This window comes from Chlorocebus sabaeus, chromosome 28, assembly GCF_047675955.1.
Source record: "Chlorocebus sabaeus isolate Y175 chromosome 28, mChlSab1.0.hap1, whole genome shotgun sequence".
Taxonomy (NCBI): Eukaryota; Metazoa; Chordata; class Mammalia; order Primates; family Cercopithecidae; genus Chlorocebus; species Chlorocebus sabaeus.
Window position 1 is genome coordinate 19,934,282 of NC_132931.1, and position 15,425 is coordinate 19,949,706.

General features: G+C 56.4%; 1 protein-coding gene across 2 annotated transcripts in view; it reads right to left on the minus strand.

Moving 5' to 3' along the window:
• Positions 1-11,205: 11,205 nt before the first annotated feature.
• ELFN1 (extracellular leucine rich repeat and fibronectin type III domain containing 1) overlaps positions 11,206-15,425 on the minus strand; it is an 81,868-nt gene continuing 77,648 nt past the window's right edge. For both annotated transcript variants that reach the window (XM_037995265.2, XM_037995267.2), the window contains exon 3: positions 11,206-14,202. In XM_037995265.2, the coding sequence (XP_037851193.1) occupies positions 11,426-13,912 (2,487 nt within the window). In that variant the 5' untranslated portion in view covers positions 13,913-14,202 and the 3' untranslated portion in view covers positions 11,206-11,425. The remainder of the gene's footprint in view (positions 14,203-15,425) is intronic.

The window sequence follows — 15,425 nt, forward strand, 5'->3', positions numbered from 1 at the left end:
CCATCTCTGTATCTCTATTGAAAATGTCCCACTACATTTAAAATGACTGCAACAGCGAAACAGCCAACGCACTCCACATTTGCTGAGGGGCCTTTTCGTTCTCCTGCATGTAGGCTGGGATGGTTTTAGAGCACTGAGGCAAAAATGCAAAAACAGCAATCGTGTGACTTTTAAAACTAACTCTGGGATTAAAGGGAGCTGTGTAAAGAGCTAACTAGGGCCGGGCGCGGTGGCTCAAGCCTGTAATCCCAGCACTTTGGGAGGCCGAGATGGGTGGATCACGAGGTCAGGAGATCGAGACCATCCTGGCTAACACGGTGAAACCCCGTCTCTACTACAAAATACAAAAACCTAGCTGGGCGAGGTGGCGGGCGCCTGTAGTCCCAGCTACTCGGGAGGCTGAGGCAGGAGAATGGCGTAAACCTGGGAGGCGGAGCTTGCAGTGAGCTGAGATCCAGCCACTGCACTCCAGCCTGGGCGACAGAGCGAGACTCCGTCTCAAAAAAAAAAAAAAAAAAAAAAAAAGATTTACAGGAGCACTGTGATCTGACCAAGGACTAAGAAGCGTCCGACCTCCTTGGACCCTCCCTGGCTCCCAGATCAGTCACCTCTTGGTCCCAACCCCCTCCTCTTCCCCTACATGTAACATAATCCAAGCCTGAAACTTGTGCTGACTAAAGATGGTATTTAGGGCGCTAGTCCACCATCTTTCCAGTCGGCTGGCCCTCCGAATACACCTCCTCTTCCTCCCACCAGCGCCCATCTCTCAAGTTTTGCCTTCTCTAATAACAGCAAACAGGTGAATATGGGTTTGATTACACAGTGGATGTTGCCTGTTTACGCTGAGCTCCTTTCACCAAGATAGAAACAAGCAAAGAAAGCACTCACCTGGGGCCCTGCGTGATGGCGCACACCTGTAATCCCAGCACTTTGGGAGGTCGAGGCGTGTGGATCATCTGAGGTCAGGAGTTTGAGACCAGCATGACCAACATGGTGAAACCCCGTCTCTACTGAAAATACAAAAGTTAGCCGGGCGTGGCAGCGGGTGCCTGCAGTCCCACCTACTTGGGAGGCTGAGGCAGGAGAGTCGCTTGAACCAGGGAGGTGGAGGTTGCTGTGAGCTGAGATCGCACCACTGCACTCCAGCCTGGGCAACAAGAGTGAAACTCCATCTCAGAAAGAAAAAAAAAAAAAAAGAAAAAAAGAAAGCAGTCACCAGCTGGCAAGGGTAATGGACCGTGATCAGCATTAGAAAGCAAGGCTGCCTGTGATGAGGGCTTATGGTTGGGGTTAGGGTTAGGGTTAGGGCTGGGTTAGAGCTAAGTTAGGGCTATGCTTATGGTTAGGTTTCAGTGGTCGGCCTGGGCAAACTGCACCTGTGGGTTAGGGTTAGGGTTAGGTTGGGGTTAGAGTATGGTTATGGTTACAGTTACGTTCAGTCATGGGTCTGGGCATGCTACATCTGTGGGTACTAGCGTTCACTCTTCTACCCCTCTCCAAATGTCTCAGCAGATGAACCCACTAAAATGCAGGCAAGCTGTGTCAGATAGAAGCCATCTAATGTGAGAAGCAAATGCATTTGAATAGTGCAATGGGAGTCGGTGGCAGATGCTGTTGGTGACCCACCCAGATGCTGCAGGGTTCCTCCCACCCCTCTGGGGTACCCGTGCTCCAGCTGCTACCTGGCGCCGTTGCTGAGGTTCACACCTGCTTCCCCTCTGGAGGGTTTTCCTCGGGCGGTTTGCACCACCCCTCTTGCAGGAGTCAGGGATCCTGCTGCCTCACCCTGGGGCGGCTTGTGGTCAGTGACCACCTCACAGCGGGGCAGGAAAGCCTCACTGCCTTGTGGCAGGACAGGCCCCATGACAGCCTTCCCCAGCTGAAGTTCTGGGAAGGAATTAAGTCCTTCGGAAAAGTGATTTCAGTGACTGTTTTCTCAAGCCTTTCAAGGATGGTTGATAGATAGTTCCTTACTCGATGGGTGGGAGAGAAGATAGTTGAATAGAGACGGTCCAAATCTTAGGACTAAAGTCCAGAAGAGTCACTGATTATATTAGTTTAAAAGGCAACACCAGTCACAATGGGTGGCTGTCCTCGTTTAGAAATTTAGTCCCAGGAAAGGAAGACTCACAAACACTTTGGACTTAAGGACACCAGGCACAGCCGAAGGTGACGGCACTTATTAAAAGCAGAGAGATTGGCCGGGTACATTGGCTCATGCCCATCGTCCCAGCGCTTTCCAACATTAATTCGAAATAGACCATGAATTTAAATGTAAAAAGTAAACTATAATCTTCTAAAATAAAATATAGCAGAAATACTAGAACATCTTCAGGACCTCTGGTGAGGCAATGTGACACCAAAAGCATGATCTACAAAATTAAAAAATGGATCAATTAGAACTCAAAAACTTAAAAAAAAATTCTTGCATTCTAAGGATGAAAAGACAAGCCCATAGGCAGGGAGAAAATATTTGCAAAGCACACAACTGACAAAGGTGTTGTTTCTAAAAAAGTGTAAAGGACACTTAAGACCCCACAGCAGAAACAAACAAAACATTTAGAAAATGGGAAAAAAGGCCGGGCGTGGTGGCTCACGCCTGTAATCCCAGCACTTTGGGAGGCTGAGGTGGGCAGATCACCTGAGGTCAGGAGTTCGAGACTAGCCTGACCAATATGGTGAAACCCTGTCTCTACTAAAAATACAAAAATTAGCCAGTTGCGGTGGCGTGTGCCTGTAGTCCCAGCTGCTGGGAAGCCTGAGGCAGGAGACTTGCTTGAACCTGGGAGGCAGAGGTTGTAGTGAGCCGAGATCATGCCACTGCACTCCAGCCTGGGTGACAGAGTGAGATTCTGTCAAAAAAAAAAAAAAAAAAGAAAAAGAAAGAAAGAAGAAAGGAAAGGAAAGGAAAAGAAAAAGAAAGAGAAAAAGAAAGAAAAGAAAGAAAAATAAATAAATAAAGAAAAAGCACAAAAGAAAAAGAAAAGAAAGAAAGAAAGGAAAGAAAGAAAAGAAAGGAAAGAAAGAAAAGAAAGGAAAGAAAGAAAAGAAAGAAAGAAAGGAAAGAAAGAAAAGAAAGAAAAGAGAAAAGAAAGAAAAGAGAAAAGAAAGAAAGGAAAGAAAGAAGAAAGAGAAAGAAAGAGAAAAAGAAAGAAAGAAAAATAAATGAAAGAAGGAAAAAGGAAAGAAAGAAGAAAGAGAAAGAGAAAAAGAAAGAAAGAAAAATAAATGAAAGAAAGAAAAAGAAAAGAAAGAAAGGAAAGAAAGAAAGAAAGGAAAGAAAGAGAAAGAAAGAAAAGAAAAGAAAAGAAAGAGAGGGAGACAAAGGGGAAAAAAAGATGTAAGGAGACATTTCATCAAAGAAGAGGTACGGAGGGCAAATAAGCACCCGTATGGGTGGTCACCATCAGTAGATACCAGAGAATAGAACTTAAACCACAGTGAGATGTCACCACACACTGTTAGAACAGCTAAAACAGAAAATAATGATACGATCCAATGCCAGTGAGGGTGTGGAGAAATTTCATCTCGCGTACATTGGTGGCGGACACAAAAAATGGGTGCAACCACCTTGAAAAACAGTTGAGCAGCCAGCATGCACTTACTATGCACCCCAGCAACTGCATGCCTGTGCATTAACCCCAGAAAGATGAAAACTTAAGTTCTCACCAAAGCCTGTGCATGAATGTCCACAGCAATTTATTTGTAGTGGCCCGAAAGTGCAAAACCACCCAAATGGTTCTCCACAGGTGAATAAGGTTAAACAAACTTGGGTGTGTCATCTATACAATGGAATACCACTCAGCGATGAAAAGGCACAGACTCAACTGTTGATTCATAAAAGAACTTGGGTGGACCGGGCACAGTGGTGGCTCACCCCTGTAATCCCAGCACTTTGAGAGACTGAGGTGGACGAATCACCTGAGGTCAGGAGTTCGAGACCAGCCTGGCCAACATGGTGAAACCTTGTCTCTGCTAAAAAATGCAAAACTGAACCGGGTGTGGTGGCGGGTGCCTGTAATCCCAGCTACTTGGGAGGCTGAGGCAAGACAATCGCTTGAACCTGAAAGGCGGACGTTGCAGTGAGCCAAGATTGTGCCATGGCACTCCGTCCTGGGCAACAAGAGCAAAACTCTATTTCAAAAAAAATAAATAAATAAAAGAATTTGGGTGGCTTTTAAGGGCCTTATGCTGAGCAGGGGAAAAATGCCTCAAAGGTTAAATAGGGTATGATTTCATTCATATAACGTTCTCAAAATGACAGAAATGGAGGAGAGATTTGTGGCTGCCAGGCAAGGGTAGCGTTGGGGTGGAGTGGAGGATGGCAAGATTCCTGTGGTGACGGAACAGTTCTGAATCTGGACTTGGGCAGTGGTTACTGAAATCTAATATGTGGGGTAAGTTTGCGAAGAACTACACACGCGTACACGCAGGTGAATGCGTGTGCAGGCTGCTAGGAACTGAATCAGATCTTAGTTAACAGAATGACACCCAGGCACAAGCTGACTTCCTGATTTTGATACTGTACGCCGGTTACGTAAGGTGTCACCGCTGGGGGAAGCTGGGTGACTCTATTTTTACAACTTCCTGTGACTCTATAATTACCTCACATTTAAAGTAAAAATTTTAAAGACTCCTAGAAAGTAGAACAAAAGGGCCATGCAATGGGGTGAGAAGAGATACTGAGAAAATCACAGTCACCCAAAGAGACTGTCCCTATGCCCCACCAGAGCCCACATCCCCACGTTCTCGCCCTCTGAGAAGGAGCAACAGCCAAGTCCAAGACATGCCTGGCCAAGGCCGGCCCTTCCATGGAGCACAATATCTCATCCCATCTTACTCAAGCATTGCTCAGGCAATTCTCTCCCTCTTCCTGTTTTCTCAAGCCTGCCAAGGATGGTTGATAGACAGCATCATACTCGATGCGTGGAGAGGAGATCATTGAATACAGACGGTCCAGATCTTAGGGCATCACCAACGTTGTCTTCTGCACTGGATCCTAAAACACACGGTTATTTCCCCATCTTCATGCCCCACGCCCTACGCCCCATCTGGGGAAACAGAGGCTCCAAACACCCATTGTTACAGAAAATAAAGATATGCCTCTTTGTACATCTGCCTGCAGGGTAGAGATGTCAAGCCTGCTGCATTTTTAGAGAGAAAGGGCTAGAAAGGCAGATACTGATATATTCCCATGATGAGCTCGGGGTGGGGAGAGCAAATGACTTCTGTTTCCTCCTTTGTTTTCTAAAGTTTATGTAGCAAAAGGATTACTTTTGAGATAAGAAAAACATCAATAAAAGTTATTATTCTTTAACATACTGGCTGGGTGAGGCAGCTCACACCTGTAATCCCAATACTTTGGGAGGTCAAGGTGGGTGGATCACCTGAGTCCAGGAGTTCAAGACCAGCCTGGGCAACATAACAAACTGCCGTCTCTACAGAACAAACAAACAAACAAACAAACAAACAAAAAATAGCCAGGTGTGGTGGCACGAACCTGTGGTCCCAGCTACTTGGGAGGTTGAGATAGGAGGATCACTTGAGCCCAGGAATTTGAGGCTGCAGTGAGTCATGATCGTGCCACTGCACTCCAGCCTGGGCGACAGAGCAAGACCCTGTCTGAATAGAATAGAATAGAATAGAATAGAGTATAATAGAATAGAATAGAATAGAACAGAATAGAATAGAATAGAGTATAATAGAATAGAATAGACTAGACTAGAATAGAATAGAATAGAACAGAACAGAGTAGGAGTAGAATAGGATAGAACAGAACAGAACAGAGTGGAGTAGAGTAGAATAGAATAGAATAGAACAGAATAGAATAGAGTAGAGTAGAGTATAATAGACTAGAATAGAATAGAATAGAACAGAATAAAGTAGAGTAGAGTAGAGTAGAGTAGAGTAGAGTAGAGTAGAGTGAATAGAATAGAATAGAATAGAATAGAATAGAATAGAATAGAATAGAATAGAAAACTGTCAATGGCTCCCTATGCCCAGAGCCCTACTGTCGTTTCTTCACACTTGCAAAGCAAGCCACTGAGCCTGGCTCCACCCCGTCCCTGGTCTCAGCAGACCAGGCCCCCTCACTGCCCCATGGTGGCCCCTCTGGGTGGGCTCAGGAGTCTGTGCTGTCTGCACCTTGGCCCCTGCCGTCTTCTCTGGGTGGAAGTCCGCTCCCTGTCCCCACCGCCTTGTCTCTGCCACACCAGTTCCTGTTTGTCCTTCAGGGTCTTTTTGTTTGTCTGTTTTTTGTTGTTTTGTTTACTTTTTGTGTGTGTGGTTTTTTTTTTGGTGAGACGGAGTCTCGCTCTATCAGCCATGCTGGAGTGCAGTGGCGCGATATCGGCTCACTACAACCTCCACCTCCCGGGTTCAAGCAATTCTCCTGCCTCAGCCTCCCAAGTAGCTAGAATTACAGGCGTGCGCCACCACGCCCGGCTGATTTGTGCATTTTTAGTACACAATGATGTACTATGTACCACAATGATGTAGATGGGGTTTCACCATGTTGGTCAGGCTGGTCTTGAACTCCTGACCTCAGGTCATCCGCCTGCCTTGGCCTCCCAAAGTGCTGGGATTACAGGCATGAGTCACGGTGCCTGGCCACCTTCAGGGTCTTGAGCGATCACCTCCTCTAAAGCCTCCCTGTCCCCAGTGGAGATGACGTCCCCCGCTCTGTGGCTGCCCCCCAGTCAGCCTCCCCCATCGCCCATTCCAGGTTGTCTCTGAACTGTGGACTGAACCTTGTGCACCCCATCTTGGGTTCCCTGGCGTCCTGGCCATGCAGCCAGCAGAGAGCCCAGCAGGAGATGGGAGGGGGATCGGGGGAGGAGCCGGGGTGGGCACATGTCCCCAGTCCTCCTGCGAGGCTGCCCAGGCCCACTGGGAACTTCCCCTGAGGTCCCTCTCCAGGGCTCCGTGGGCTTCTCTGCACCTCTCTCTCCCTCCGGGTTTGGGGGCTCTCCTCCTCCCCCTCTCCCAGGGGGCCAAGGTGTGCCGTCAGCTTGGTGTCTCTGGAAATGGCCCCTTCGTAGGCAACCCCTTGAAGGATTCTACTTTGGGGTCTCTGCTCTTTCCTGTTGGGACCATGGCTGACACGTTCTTGGTGGAGAGGGGGGCAGACAGCATGTCTGGTACACAGCAGGCCACCGTGGCTGACGTGTTCTCGGTGAGGAGGGGCAGGCAGCGTGTCTGGTACGCAGCAGGCTCTCTGCGTTTGCGTGCTAAGAGAATGCGTGTGTGGCAGAGACCTGGGGCCTTGGGTTTCCTGCTCTTCCGGCTCTGCCCTCTGCCCCAGGGAGGGACACCTGGACTCAGCCATGCCTTTGGCCTCGGTGCCTAGAGGCCCCACCCCCATCTTTGCCCTCTGTGTCTGCAGCCTTGGCCACGGGCCCCTGGGCTGGGGTGCCCTGTCCACGCTTTTCCTCTGAGCTCCGCCCTGTGGCTCACCCTGGCCTGTGGGATGCCAGCAGATGTGGCCCTGGGATTTGCTCCCTTGGCTATCGCCACAAGAACCGGCCCGTGCTGGCTCGATGGAGGATGGGAGACTGTGGGGAAGAACCCGTTCCTCCCTGTGCCCCCAACATGAGAGTGTGCCCTCTTGCCAGCCGCCCCCTGAGGGGCCATGCCGTGCTGTGGTTGTGGGTTAGGCAGCATGAAAACGGCAATGGATAACCAGTGCACTGCAGGAGGGGCAGGCGTTGGCATCCCCCGCTGGACAAACGAGGAGACTGAGGCAGAGAGGGCCAGTGGCTTGCTGTGGTCACACAGTCCTGGGGTATGGCCTGGGCCTGAACCCTCACTGTAGCTTAGCCCTTGTCTCACACACAAGCAATAGCTGCCCTCCAGCTGCCCCTCGGAAGCTGGGCACCCATCCCAGCTGCAGGGCAAGGCTGGCTCTAGAAGGTTTTCTCCTGCTCCTGAGCCCAGCTCTGAGCCCACGGGGCACCAACCCCTCTCACCTTGGCAGCCTCCACCCACTTTCTCACCCAAACCAAATACCACCCCTTCCAGGAAGCCCTCCTGGCTCTTCCCAGTGGGGAGTTCCCATCCCTCCTGGACCTTCAGTGCCTTCCCTGCTGTGCTGAGCAGGGTCACCCCCCTCTGCACTGAGTGTTCCACCAGCCTGTGAGCTCCCCAGGGGCCGGGACTGGGCTCGGCTCCTCCCTGTGCCCACACAGAGCTTGGCACAGACCCACCCCTGCACACAGTAGGCGCTTCATAAGTGTGTGTCTCCTCTTGCTTACGTCCTGTCACCCCCACCATGACACCTTCAAGCAAGGGCATGGGAACTCGGGGCTGTTTGTCCCAGGACTGGCTGAGCGTTCGCAGACACTCGGGGCCAAGCCCCATGGCTCCCAGGAGGCTTGAGCTCCCGGGCTGGGTGTCCCGGCTGCTGAGGACCGTGCACCTCACCACTTGCCATTTTCCCTTGTTCCTCTGTGGGCCCTTGACTCTCCCTGGGCACCTGCCCTCCCACACACCCGCCCTTCCTGGCCAGCTGCCGGGTGTCCCCAAGGCAGGTGCCTCTCTTTGGTGTCTGCCCTTCTCCCGCATTCCCTATAAATAGCCCATCTTTGCTCCTCGGTGAAGGGGAGCGTCGGGCTGAGAAGGCCTGGCCGCCTCTCTGTCCCATGACCAGACAGTCATCGAGTTGCTGTGTGACCTTGGGCATGCCGGGGCCCTCGCTTGGCCTCTACCCGTCAGCCCTGGATCCCGCTCCTGGTCCCCGCTCCTCTCCCCTGGGCCTGGCCTTGTGGTCTCCAGCAGTCTCCCATGCCCTCCCGGGACCCCTCATGGAGGATGGGGAACTGCCCAGGGCTGGGAGCCTCAGGTTGGCCGGAAACCTTGGGTCAAACGGGGAAGAGCTGGTGACGCAGCGTCCTCAGAAATGGCCCCCTTTGGAGGGCTGAGTCACAGGGTGCCCATGGAGCCCACCCAGGTGTGCACCCCCGGAGTAGGCCTCACACTCCCAGGACCCTGGTGGGGTGACCTGAGTGCAGGTGGCAGGACCAGGCTGGCTAACCTGGAAGGGACAGATGGGCCCTCAGTTCTGTGGCCTCTGGGGGACTGGCCCCTCGGCTTCTGCTCTAAGGAAGGTCCCAAAAGCTGGAGACAGCGACAGAGGAGAGGGGTAAGCTTCCTGTCACCAAGGGCATGCAAGCAGAGGCTGCCCCTGCTCCTACCCCCACTGGCCCTTCCTCCCTCCCTCCTTGTCTCCCACTGGGTCAGGCTGAGACTGGGTGCCTTCTTGGGGACCTGTCAGAGCCTGAAAACCAGCTTCCATCCCTCCAGTTCCTGCCCTGGAGTTTCCTGGGTTCCCGTTGCCTCTGGGACCTGGCTCTAGCCGCAGCCTCCTGCCTCCCTGGGTCTGTGCCAGAGTTCAGACTGGGGGTGGGTCTGCCCTCGATGGAGGGGTGGGGTGGGGGCTCAGCAGCCGGGACTTTAGGAAGGAGAGGGGAGGGGCCGTCCAGGCAGGCAGGGAGGGGTGACAGGGAGCTTTGACTCGCAGTCCCAGCATCAGGCAGGTGTCTGGCCCCCGGGGCCATGTGGGAGGGAAGGGCCCAGGGTGAGGCGTTCCCCTTCCCAGCAGGGCCCTCCCCCTGAGCAGAAAGGCAGCTCTGCGTGGGGTGCAGGGCTGGGGGCGGTTTCCCCGGGTTGGGTACAAGACCCCCACTCAACTGGCAGGTGGATTCAAGGGCCGGGGAGTGGAGTCTCTTCCTCAGACTCTCGCTCTGGCTCCTGTAGGTGGAATGAGGGGCACCCCGTGCTCTGGGCAGCAGGAAGCCAGGGACTCTCTCCACCCTCCCCCGGGGATGCTGAACAAGCTGGTGCTTGTCCCACGTGGACCCCAGCCTCTTATTCACTCAGAACAGGGGCCATACAAGGGTGGGCTGTCTGGGGGAGGGGTGGTGGGTGAGATGCGTGGGGAGGGGCTGCAGTGCAGGGTCTGGCTCCGGGCTCAGCATCCTGAGAGACCCCGGCAGAATTAGGGGTCTCTGGGCACCTACTGTAGCTGGGGCTCTGGCGACGGCAGGGGAGTCCACCCTCACACAGACGCACCCTTCAACCACCTCACACTCACACTCACATGCAAACCCACACCATCGACTCACCCAGAACCTCACTCAAGAGCCTCTGGGCGTCCCGGGTCCACTCACAACCCCTCAGCCGCTGGGTTCTGCACACACCCCGCTGGCATGCACAGCCAGACACACACAGAAGCAACCCGGCACCACAGATCCACCACGCCAAGACCCTGCTCCCACCCATCCTCCCACTGCCACCCGAGCTCAGCTCCTGCCTGCCCTGTCCACAATGGCTCTCAAGACACGCTCCAGCCCAGTGTGGGCCGCCCATCTCCCAAGGGTTCCCACGTGCACCCCCCTGGTTACACCATGCTCTCGCCAAGAGAGCACAGTATGTCCCCACCCCAAGGCCAAAATCAGTAAAACCACCCCCCAAAACGGGACGTCAAAGAAACCTCAACGCTTTCCCTGAAACCCACAGTAAAAACCCAGGACAAACAAGCATTTGACTTCTTTTCCTTTGTAGATTTTTTTTTTTTAAGTAGACATAGTCTTTTTTTTGTTTGTTTTTTTTTTTAGTAGACATAGTCTTTTTTTTCTTTCTCATTTTACAGCAAACATTGCAAATATAGAAATATTTTTTTCTGTACAATAGAACGACTACAGTGTACACGGGGGCTGGGCTGGGGGACGTGTCTCCCAGCCCTCGGCCCTTCCGGCCACCCCGGCCGTCCACAGGCACAGCCTCCACCCACCCTGAGTCCAGCAGGGCTCCAGGACCTGTCCCAGAGGCCACCTGGCCGCCGGCATTCACTCTGCCCTTCTACGGTGGACTCCGGAGGCGGCAACGAAGAGACAGACTGGACAGAGAATCCACAGAAAACCACGGACCGCGGAGATCACGCGAGGGGCCACGAGGTGGCCACACTGGCCACACCCGCCACGGACGGCGTTTTATGTCTTTTTAAAAGAACTTGTATTTTATTATATTTTTTTATAAAAGGAAGAAAATAAAGAGAGAGGAAAAGAAAAGGCAGAGAAGACTCAAAAGAGGAAAGATAATGAAAAAAAATCCCCACCCCCACCCCCCATCCCTAAGACACAGTTTTCCGAAGTCCCTCGTGTGTGTGTGTTTGGTGTGTGTGTGTGTGTGTGTGGACACGTACCGCCCGGGGCGGCGAGCGCATCCCAGGACCAGCCACAGGAGCTTGGGACGTGTCCCCCTTGTCTGTCCCTGCCCGCGCCCCCCTCGCCTCTGCAGGGCCCCCCGGCTGTCACAGTTGCTGTGGTGTTGTGCGTGTGTTGGATGCTGTGGTGTTGTGCGTGTGAGTCTCTGGGTGGATCCTGCATCCTTTTTGGTCCAGTGGGCATCGCGGGTCTGGCGGGGGGGCTCAGGACTTGTGCTGGGCCGACACGCCCTTCCAGTAGTCCAGGATGTCGTGCAGATCCTCGTCTTTGGCGAACTGAACCTTCTTGCGCAGCGCGTGGCCCGCGGCCATGAACTCCTCTTCCTCCTTGTGCCGCCGGCGGCTCAGTCTGAAGCGCTCCCAGATGCTCTGGGAGGCCCGGCAGGTGTACTCGGGGCTGGAGGAGTAGCTCAGGCTGTGGTACTGCGGGGACAGCTGCGAGTAGGCGAGGTCGCGGGGCCGCGGCCGGGTGAGCGGCTCCAGGATGGACGCCTTGCGCCCCAGACCCTCGTGCGTAGGCGGCGGCGGTGGCCCGGGGGGCGCGGGTGGCTCGGCCGGGTGGGAGCCGGGGTACGAGTGCCGGTGCTCGCCGTACTGGCGACCCTTCTCGGCCTCGGCCCGCAGCACGGCGGCCGCGGGCGTCACAGTGAGGATGGCGTCGGCCGCGGGGGAGCCCTTCTCGATGTACTTGGCCTCGGCGGCCGCGGCCTTGTGCACCCCAACAGCCTCGGCTCGGAAGGCGCGGGGGCTGCGCGCGGAGCTGCCGGACGAGGCGCTGGCACGAGGGGGCCCGGCCGCCTCCACGCTGTGGTGCCGCTGCAGGCTGTGGCCGAAGGCGTCCTTGTACCCGGGCGCCAGGAAGCCGTGCTTGGCGGCCAGCGGCTCGGACAGCAGCACCAGCGGCGGCTCGGCGGCGGACACGGGCCCCGACTTGACGCCCTGGAAGGAGGTGGACTCGGACTTGAGCGCGTCGATGCAGTTGTTGATGATCTGGTTGACCTTGTCCACCTCCTTGGCGATGGTGGAGATCTCGGCCACCGAACTCTGGCTGTCCGGCCCCGGCCGGCCCAGCTCACAGTCCCTGCGTTCCGGAGGGTCCCCGGTTCGAACCTCCATGTAGCTGCCCTTGCTGGCCTTGGGGGTGTCTGCGCTCTCCACCAGCTTGTACTGCTCCACCTCGCCGGCCACAGGCAGGTAAGGGATGCGTGTCACCGCCTCGGGGCCCAGCAGCGGGCCCTGGGACAGCGGGGCCAGGCCGGGCGCCTCCAGCTCCGGCCCATACTTGAGCTCGATGATGGTCTTCTTGAGGCTGCCAGCTGCGGCGGCAGAGGCGGCCTTCTTGTGCTTCTCCTCCTGGCGCCGCCGCCTGCGCAGGCAGTAGTAGACGGCACCCAGCACCAGCACCATGCCGAAGAGGCAGCCCAGGATGGTCATGATGTAGTGGGTGGCCGTGGAGGGGCTGGGCACTGGGCCGGGCGGGCTGGGCAGCCGGGGCAAGCAGATGGTGAGGCAGGTGTGGTTGTGGCGCAGCCCAGCGCTGGTGGACACCACGCAGTAGGTGTAGTTGGTGAGCGTGAACAGGTTGGTCAGGCGGATCTCCTCCTGGGCCTTGGTCAGCCTGGACACAGTGGAGGCCTTGCTGTTGTTGAAATGCTCCAGGGTGTACATCCGGTGGAATGGGCTGGGCAGCTGGACGGTGATGGTGGCCGAGTTCTGGGTGAGCTGCTTGACCTTGATGAGGGGGCGAGCCTCGGCCTGCGTGGCCAGCGTGGGCAGGGCCACCAGTGGCGTGGTGCCATCCCCAGAGAAGCACTCATCATCGGCACAGGGTGTGTCACTGGGCTCTGGAGGAGGTGGGGGCGGTGGGGAGCGGCCCAGCTGGGAGCGCCCCGGTACCGGGCGTGGGGGCCCGACCACCTCAGCCGCGTACGAGTCCTCGGTGCAGACTGACTGCAGTTTGCTGAGGATGCTGCGGTGGCCGCGGCGGCCCTGGCCCAGGAGGTAGTATCCGGAGTAGACGGGCGGCGACTCGCACTGCATGCGGTCGTAGGTCTGCGTGGCGTTGGTGAAGGCGGCCAGCCAGCGCAGGAAGCCCAGCAGTTCGCAGGAGCAGTAGAAGGGATTGCTGTAGAGCTCGCACACCGACAGCTTGGCCAGGCCGGCGAAGGTGCCGCTGTTGAGCTGCTGGATGCGGTTCATGGACAGGTCGATGTTGACAATGTTGGGGCACTCCCAGAAGCTGCTGGCCATGACCACCTCGATGAGGTTGGCCTGCAGGTACAGGTACTCCAGCTTGCCCAGGCCGCGTAGCATGCCCTCCGTGAGGTTGCGCAGCCGGTTGTAGCCCAGCTGGAGCACCTGCAGGTTGAACTGGCCCGAGAAGGCGCCGTCCTCGATGTAGCCGATCTCGTTCTTGGTGAGGTTGAGGTACGTGAGGTTGCCGAAGCGGCTGAGCGAGGCGTACTGCACGCTGCGGATACGGTTCTCGTTGAGCCGCAGGTCCACAATGGTGTTGTTGATCTGCTGTGGGATGGCCTCGTAGGGCGGCTGATTCTGGCTGCAGATGGCCAGCCACACGAAGCCCTTGTCACCCTCGATCAGCCAGCAGTCCCCGCGGGCCAGGCCGCCTGCGTGCAGCAGGGTGGCGGCCGCCACACACACCCACAGAGCGCCCCACCCACACCCGGCCATCAGGACCGCCCTGCAGGGAGCCCCAACTCAGCCTGCCCAGGGGGACCAGGTGGGGAGCCAGGTGGCAGCCCCCAGAGGGATGGAGGGGTGGGAGGGGGAGGTGCCTGCACTCTCAGGGGTGTCCTGTCCCAAACTGCATGGCCGCGTGACGTAAGCGCGGGGAGGGAGGGTGCCTCCCTCACGGCCGGCTGTCTCTCGTCTTCCGCCCCAGTCCTGCGGTGACTGAGGCCTCCTGCCCCATGGGCCTGGGTGTCCTGACGGCTCCACTGGCTCCTGCTCCGACGTTCCTGCTGCAAGACAGAAGAGAAGACAGCGGTCAGGGGATGGCCAGCATCTCACAGCAGCGCATCTGAACGTGGGCTGAGTCCCTGCTCCGCTGAGCCCCCGAGCCTCTTCTGTAAAACACAGAAGAAAACAGAAGCCCCTTCCTCAGAAGCCCCTGGGGGGTCCTGAGACGGGTCAGGATAACGGAGGAAATGCTTCACCCTCCCGTGGAGGGGTCTCCTCGGCTCTCGGGCCTCAGTTTCCTCATCTGCAAAATGGACGGGGCACTACCCACTTGGCCGGGCTCCAAGGTACTGACAGCCCAGAACTGAGACCCCCGAAGCCCATTTCACTCTCGGCACAACCCTGGTGGGATGAGGAAACTGAGGCAGGGGACTGGGACCTAAAGTTACTTGGCTGAGGAGTGACGGGGCTTCTGCCGGCTGGCTGCGGCCAGGGATGCGCATGTGAAGGCCCCCGCTGGGCACGGTGCCTGTCGCCTGCCGCTTCTGCTCCCAGGAGGCCCGGCCGCAACGCCCCTGGAGCCGCCTGTAGGAGCTGCCCTGTGCACCCGCCACAGGGCCCCCAGCCCACGGCACAGAATCCTTCCAGGGCGCGGGCTCCTCTCCAGCCTCTGGGAGGGAGGCACCGGGAGGTATTCTGGCCTGTCCAGGGACTCGTGTCTACCAGGTCTCGGGCTGAGCTCGCCTGCCCTGTGTCCCTGGCATGCTGTGCCCCCTCTGGGCCTCAGTTTCCCCAAATGAGCCGGCTGGATGGTCTCTGAGGGTGTCTACCCGGCACTGGGACTTGGCACTGTCTGCACCTCACCTTGGTGGAGTGTGGCCGCCTCCCTTCTGGAAGGAAGGGAACCGCTTGCTTCGCCAAGAATTTCCAGGCTCTGCTCATCCTCCCCAGGCTGGGAGAGGGACAGCTCTGAGGCCCCTGGGGGAGCCGGATCCCTCTCCCGCCATCCTCCCCGCCACCATACGGGGTCCTCTGCTCTATTCCTCAGCCTCCACTGGACCCCGAGGGTCTCCAGGCAGGACGGTGCCTCCTCTATCTCCCTAGTGTCTGCTGAGCCTGGACACAGAGGATGTAGGGACCGAGCCACAGGGGAGGAAGCTCCAGGCAGGAAGCACCCTGCAGATGGGGCTGGAGGTATGTCCGGGGAGCGAGGCACGCCGCTGGGCTCCTGCTCCTCCATGGACCCCCGCCACTGCCTTCGAGACAAGGGGGCCCCTGATGTGCA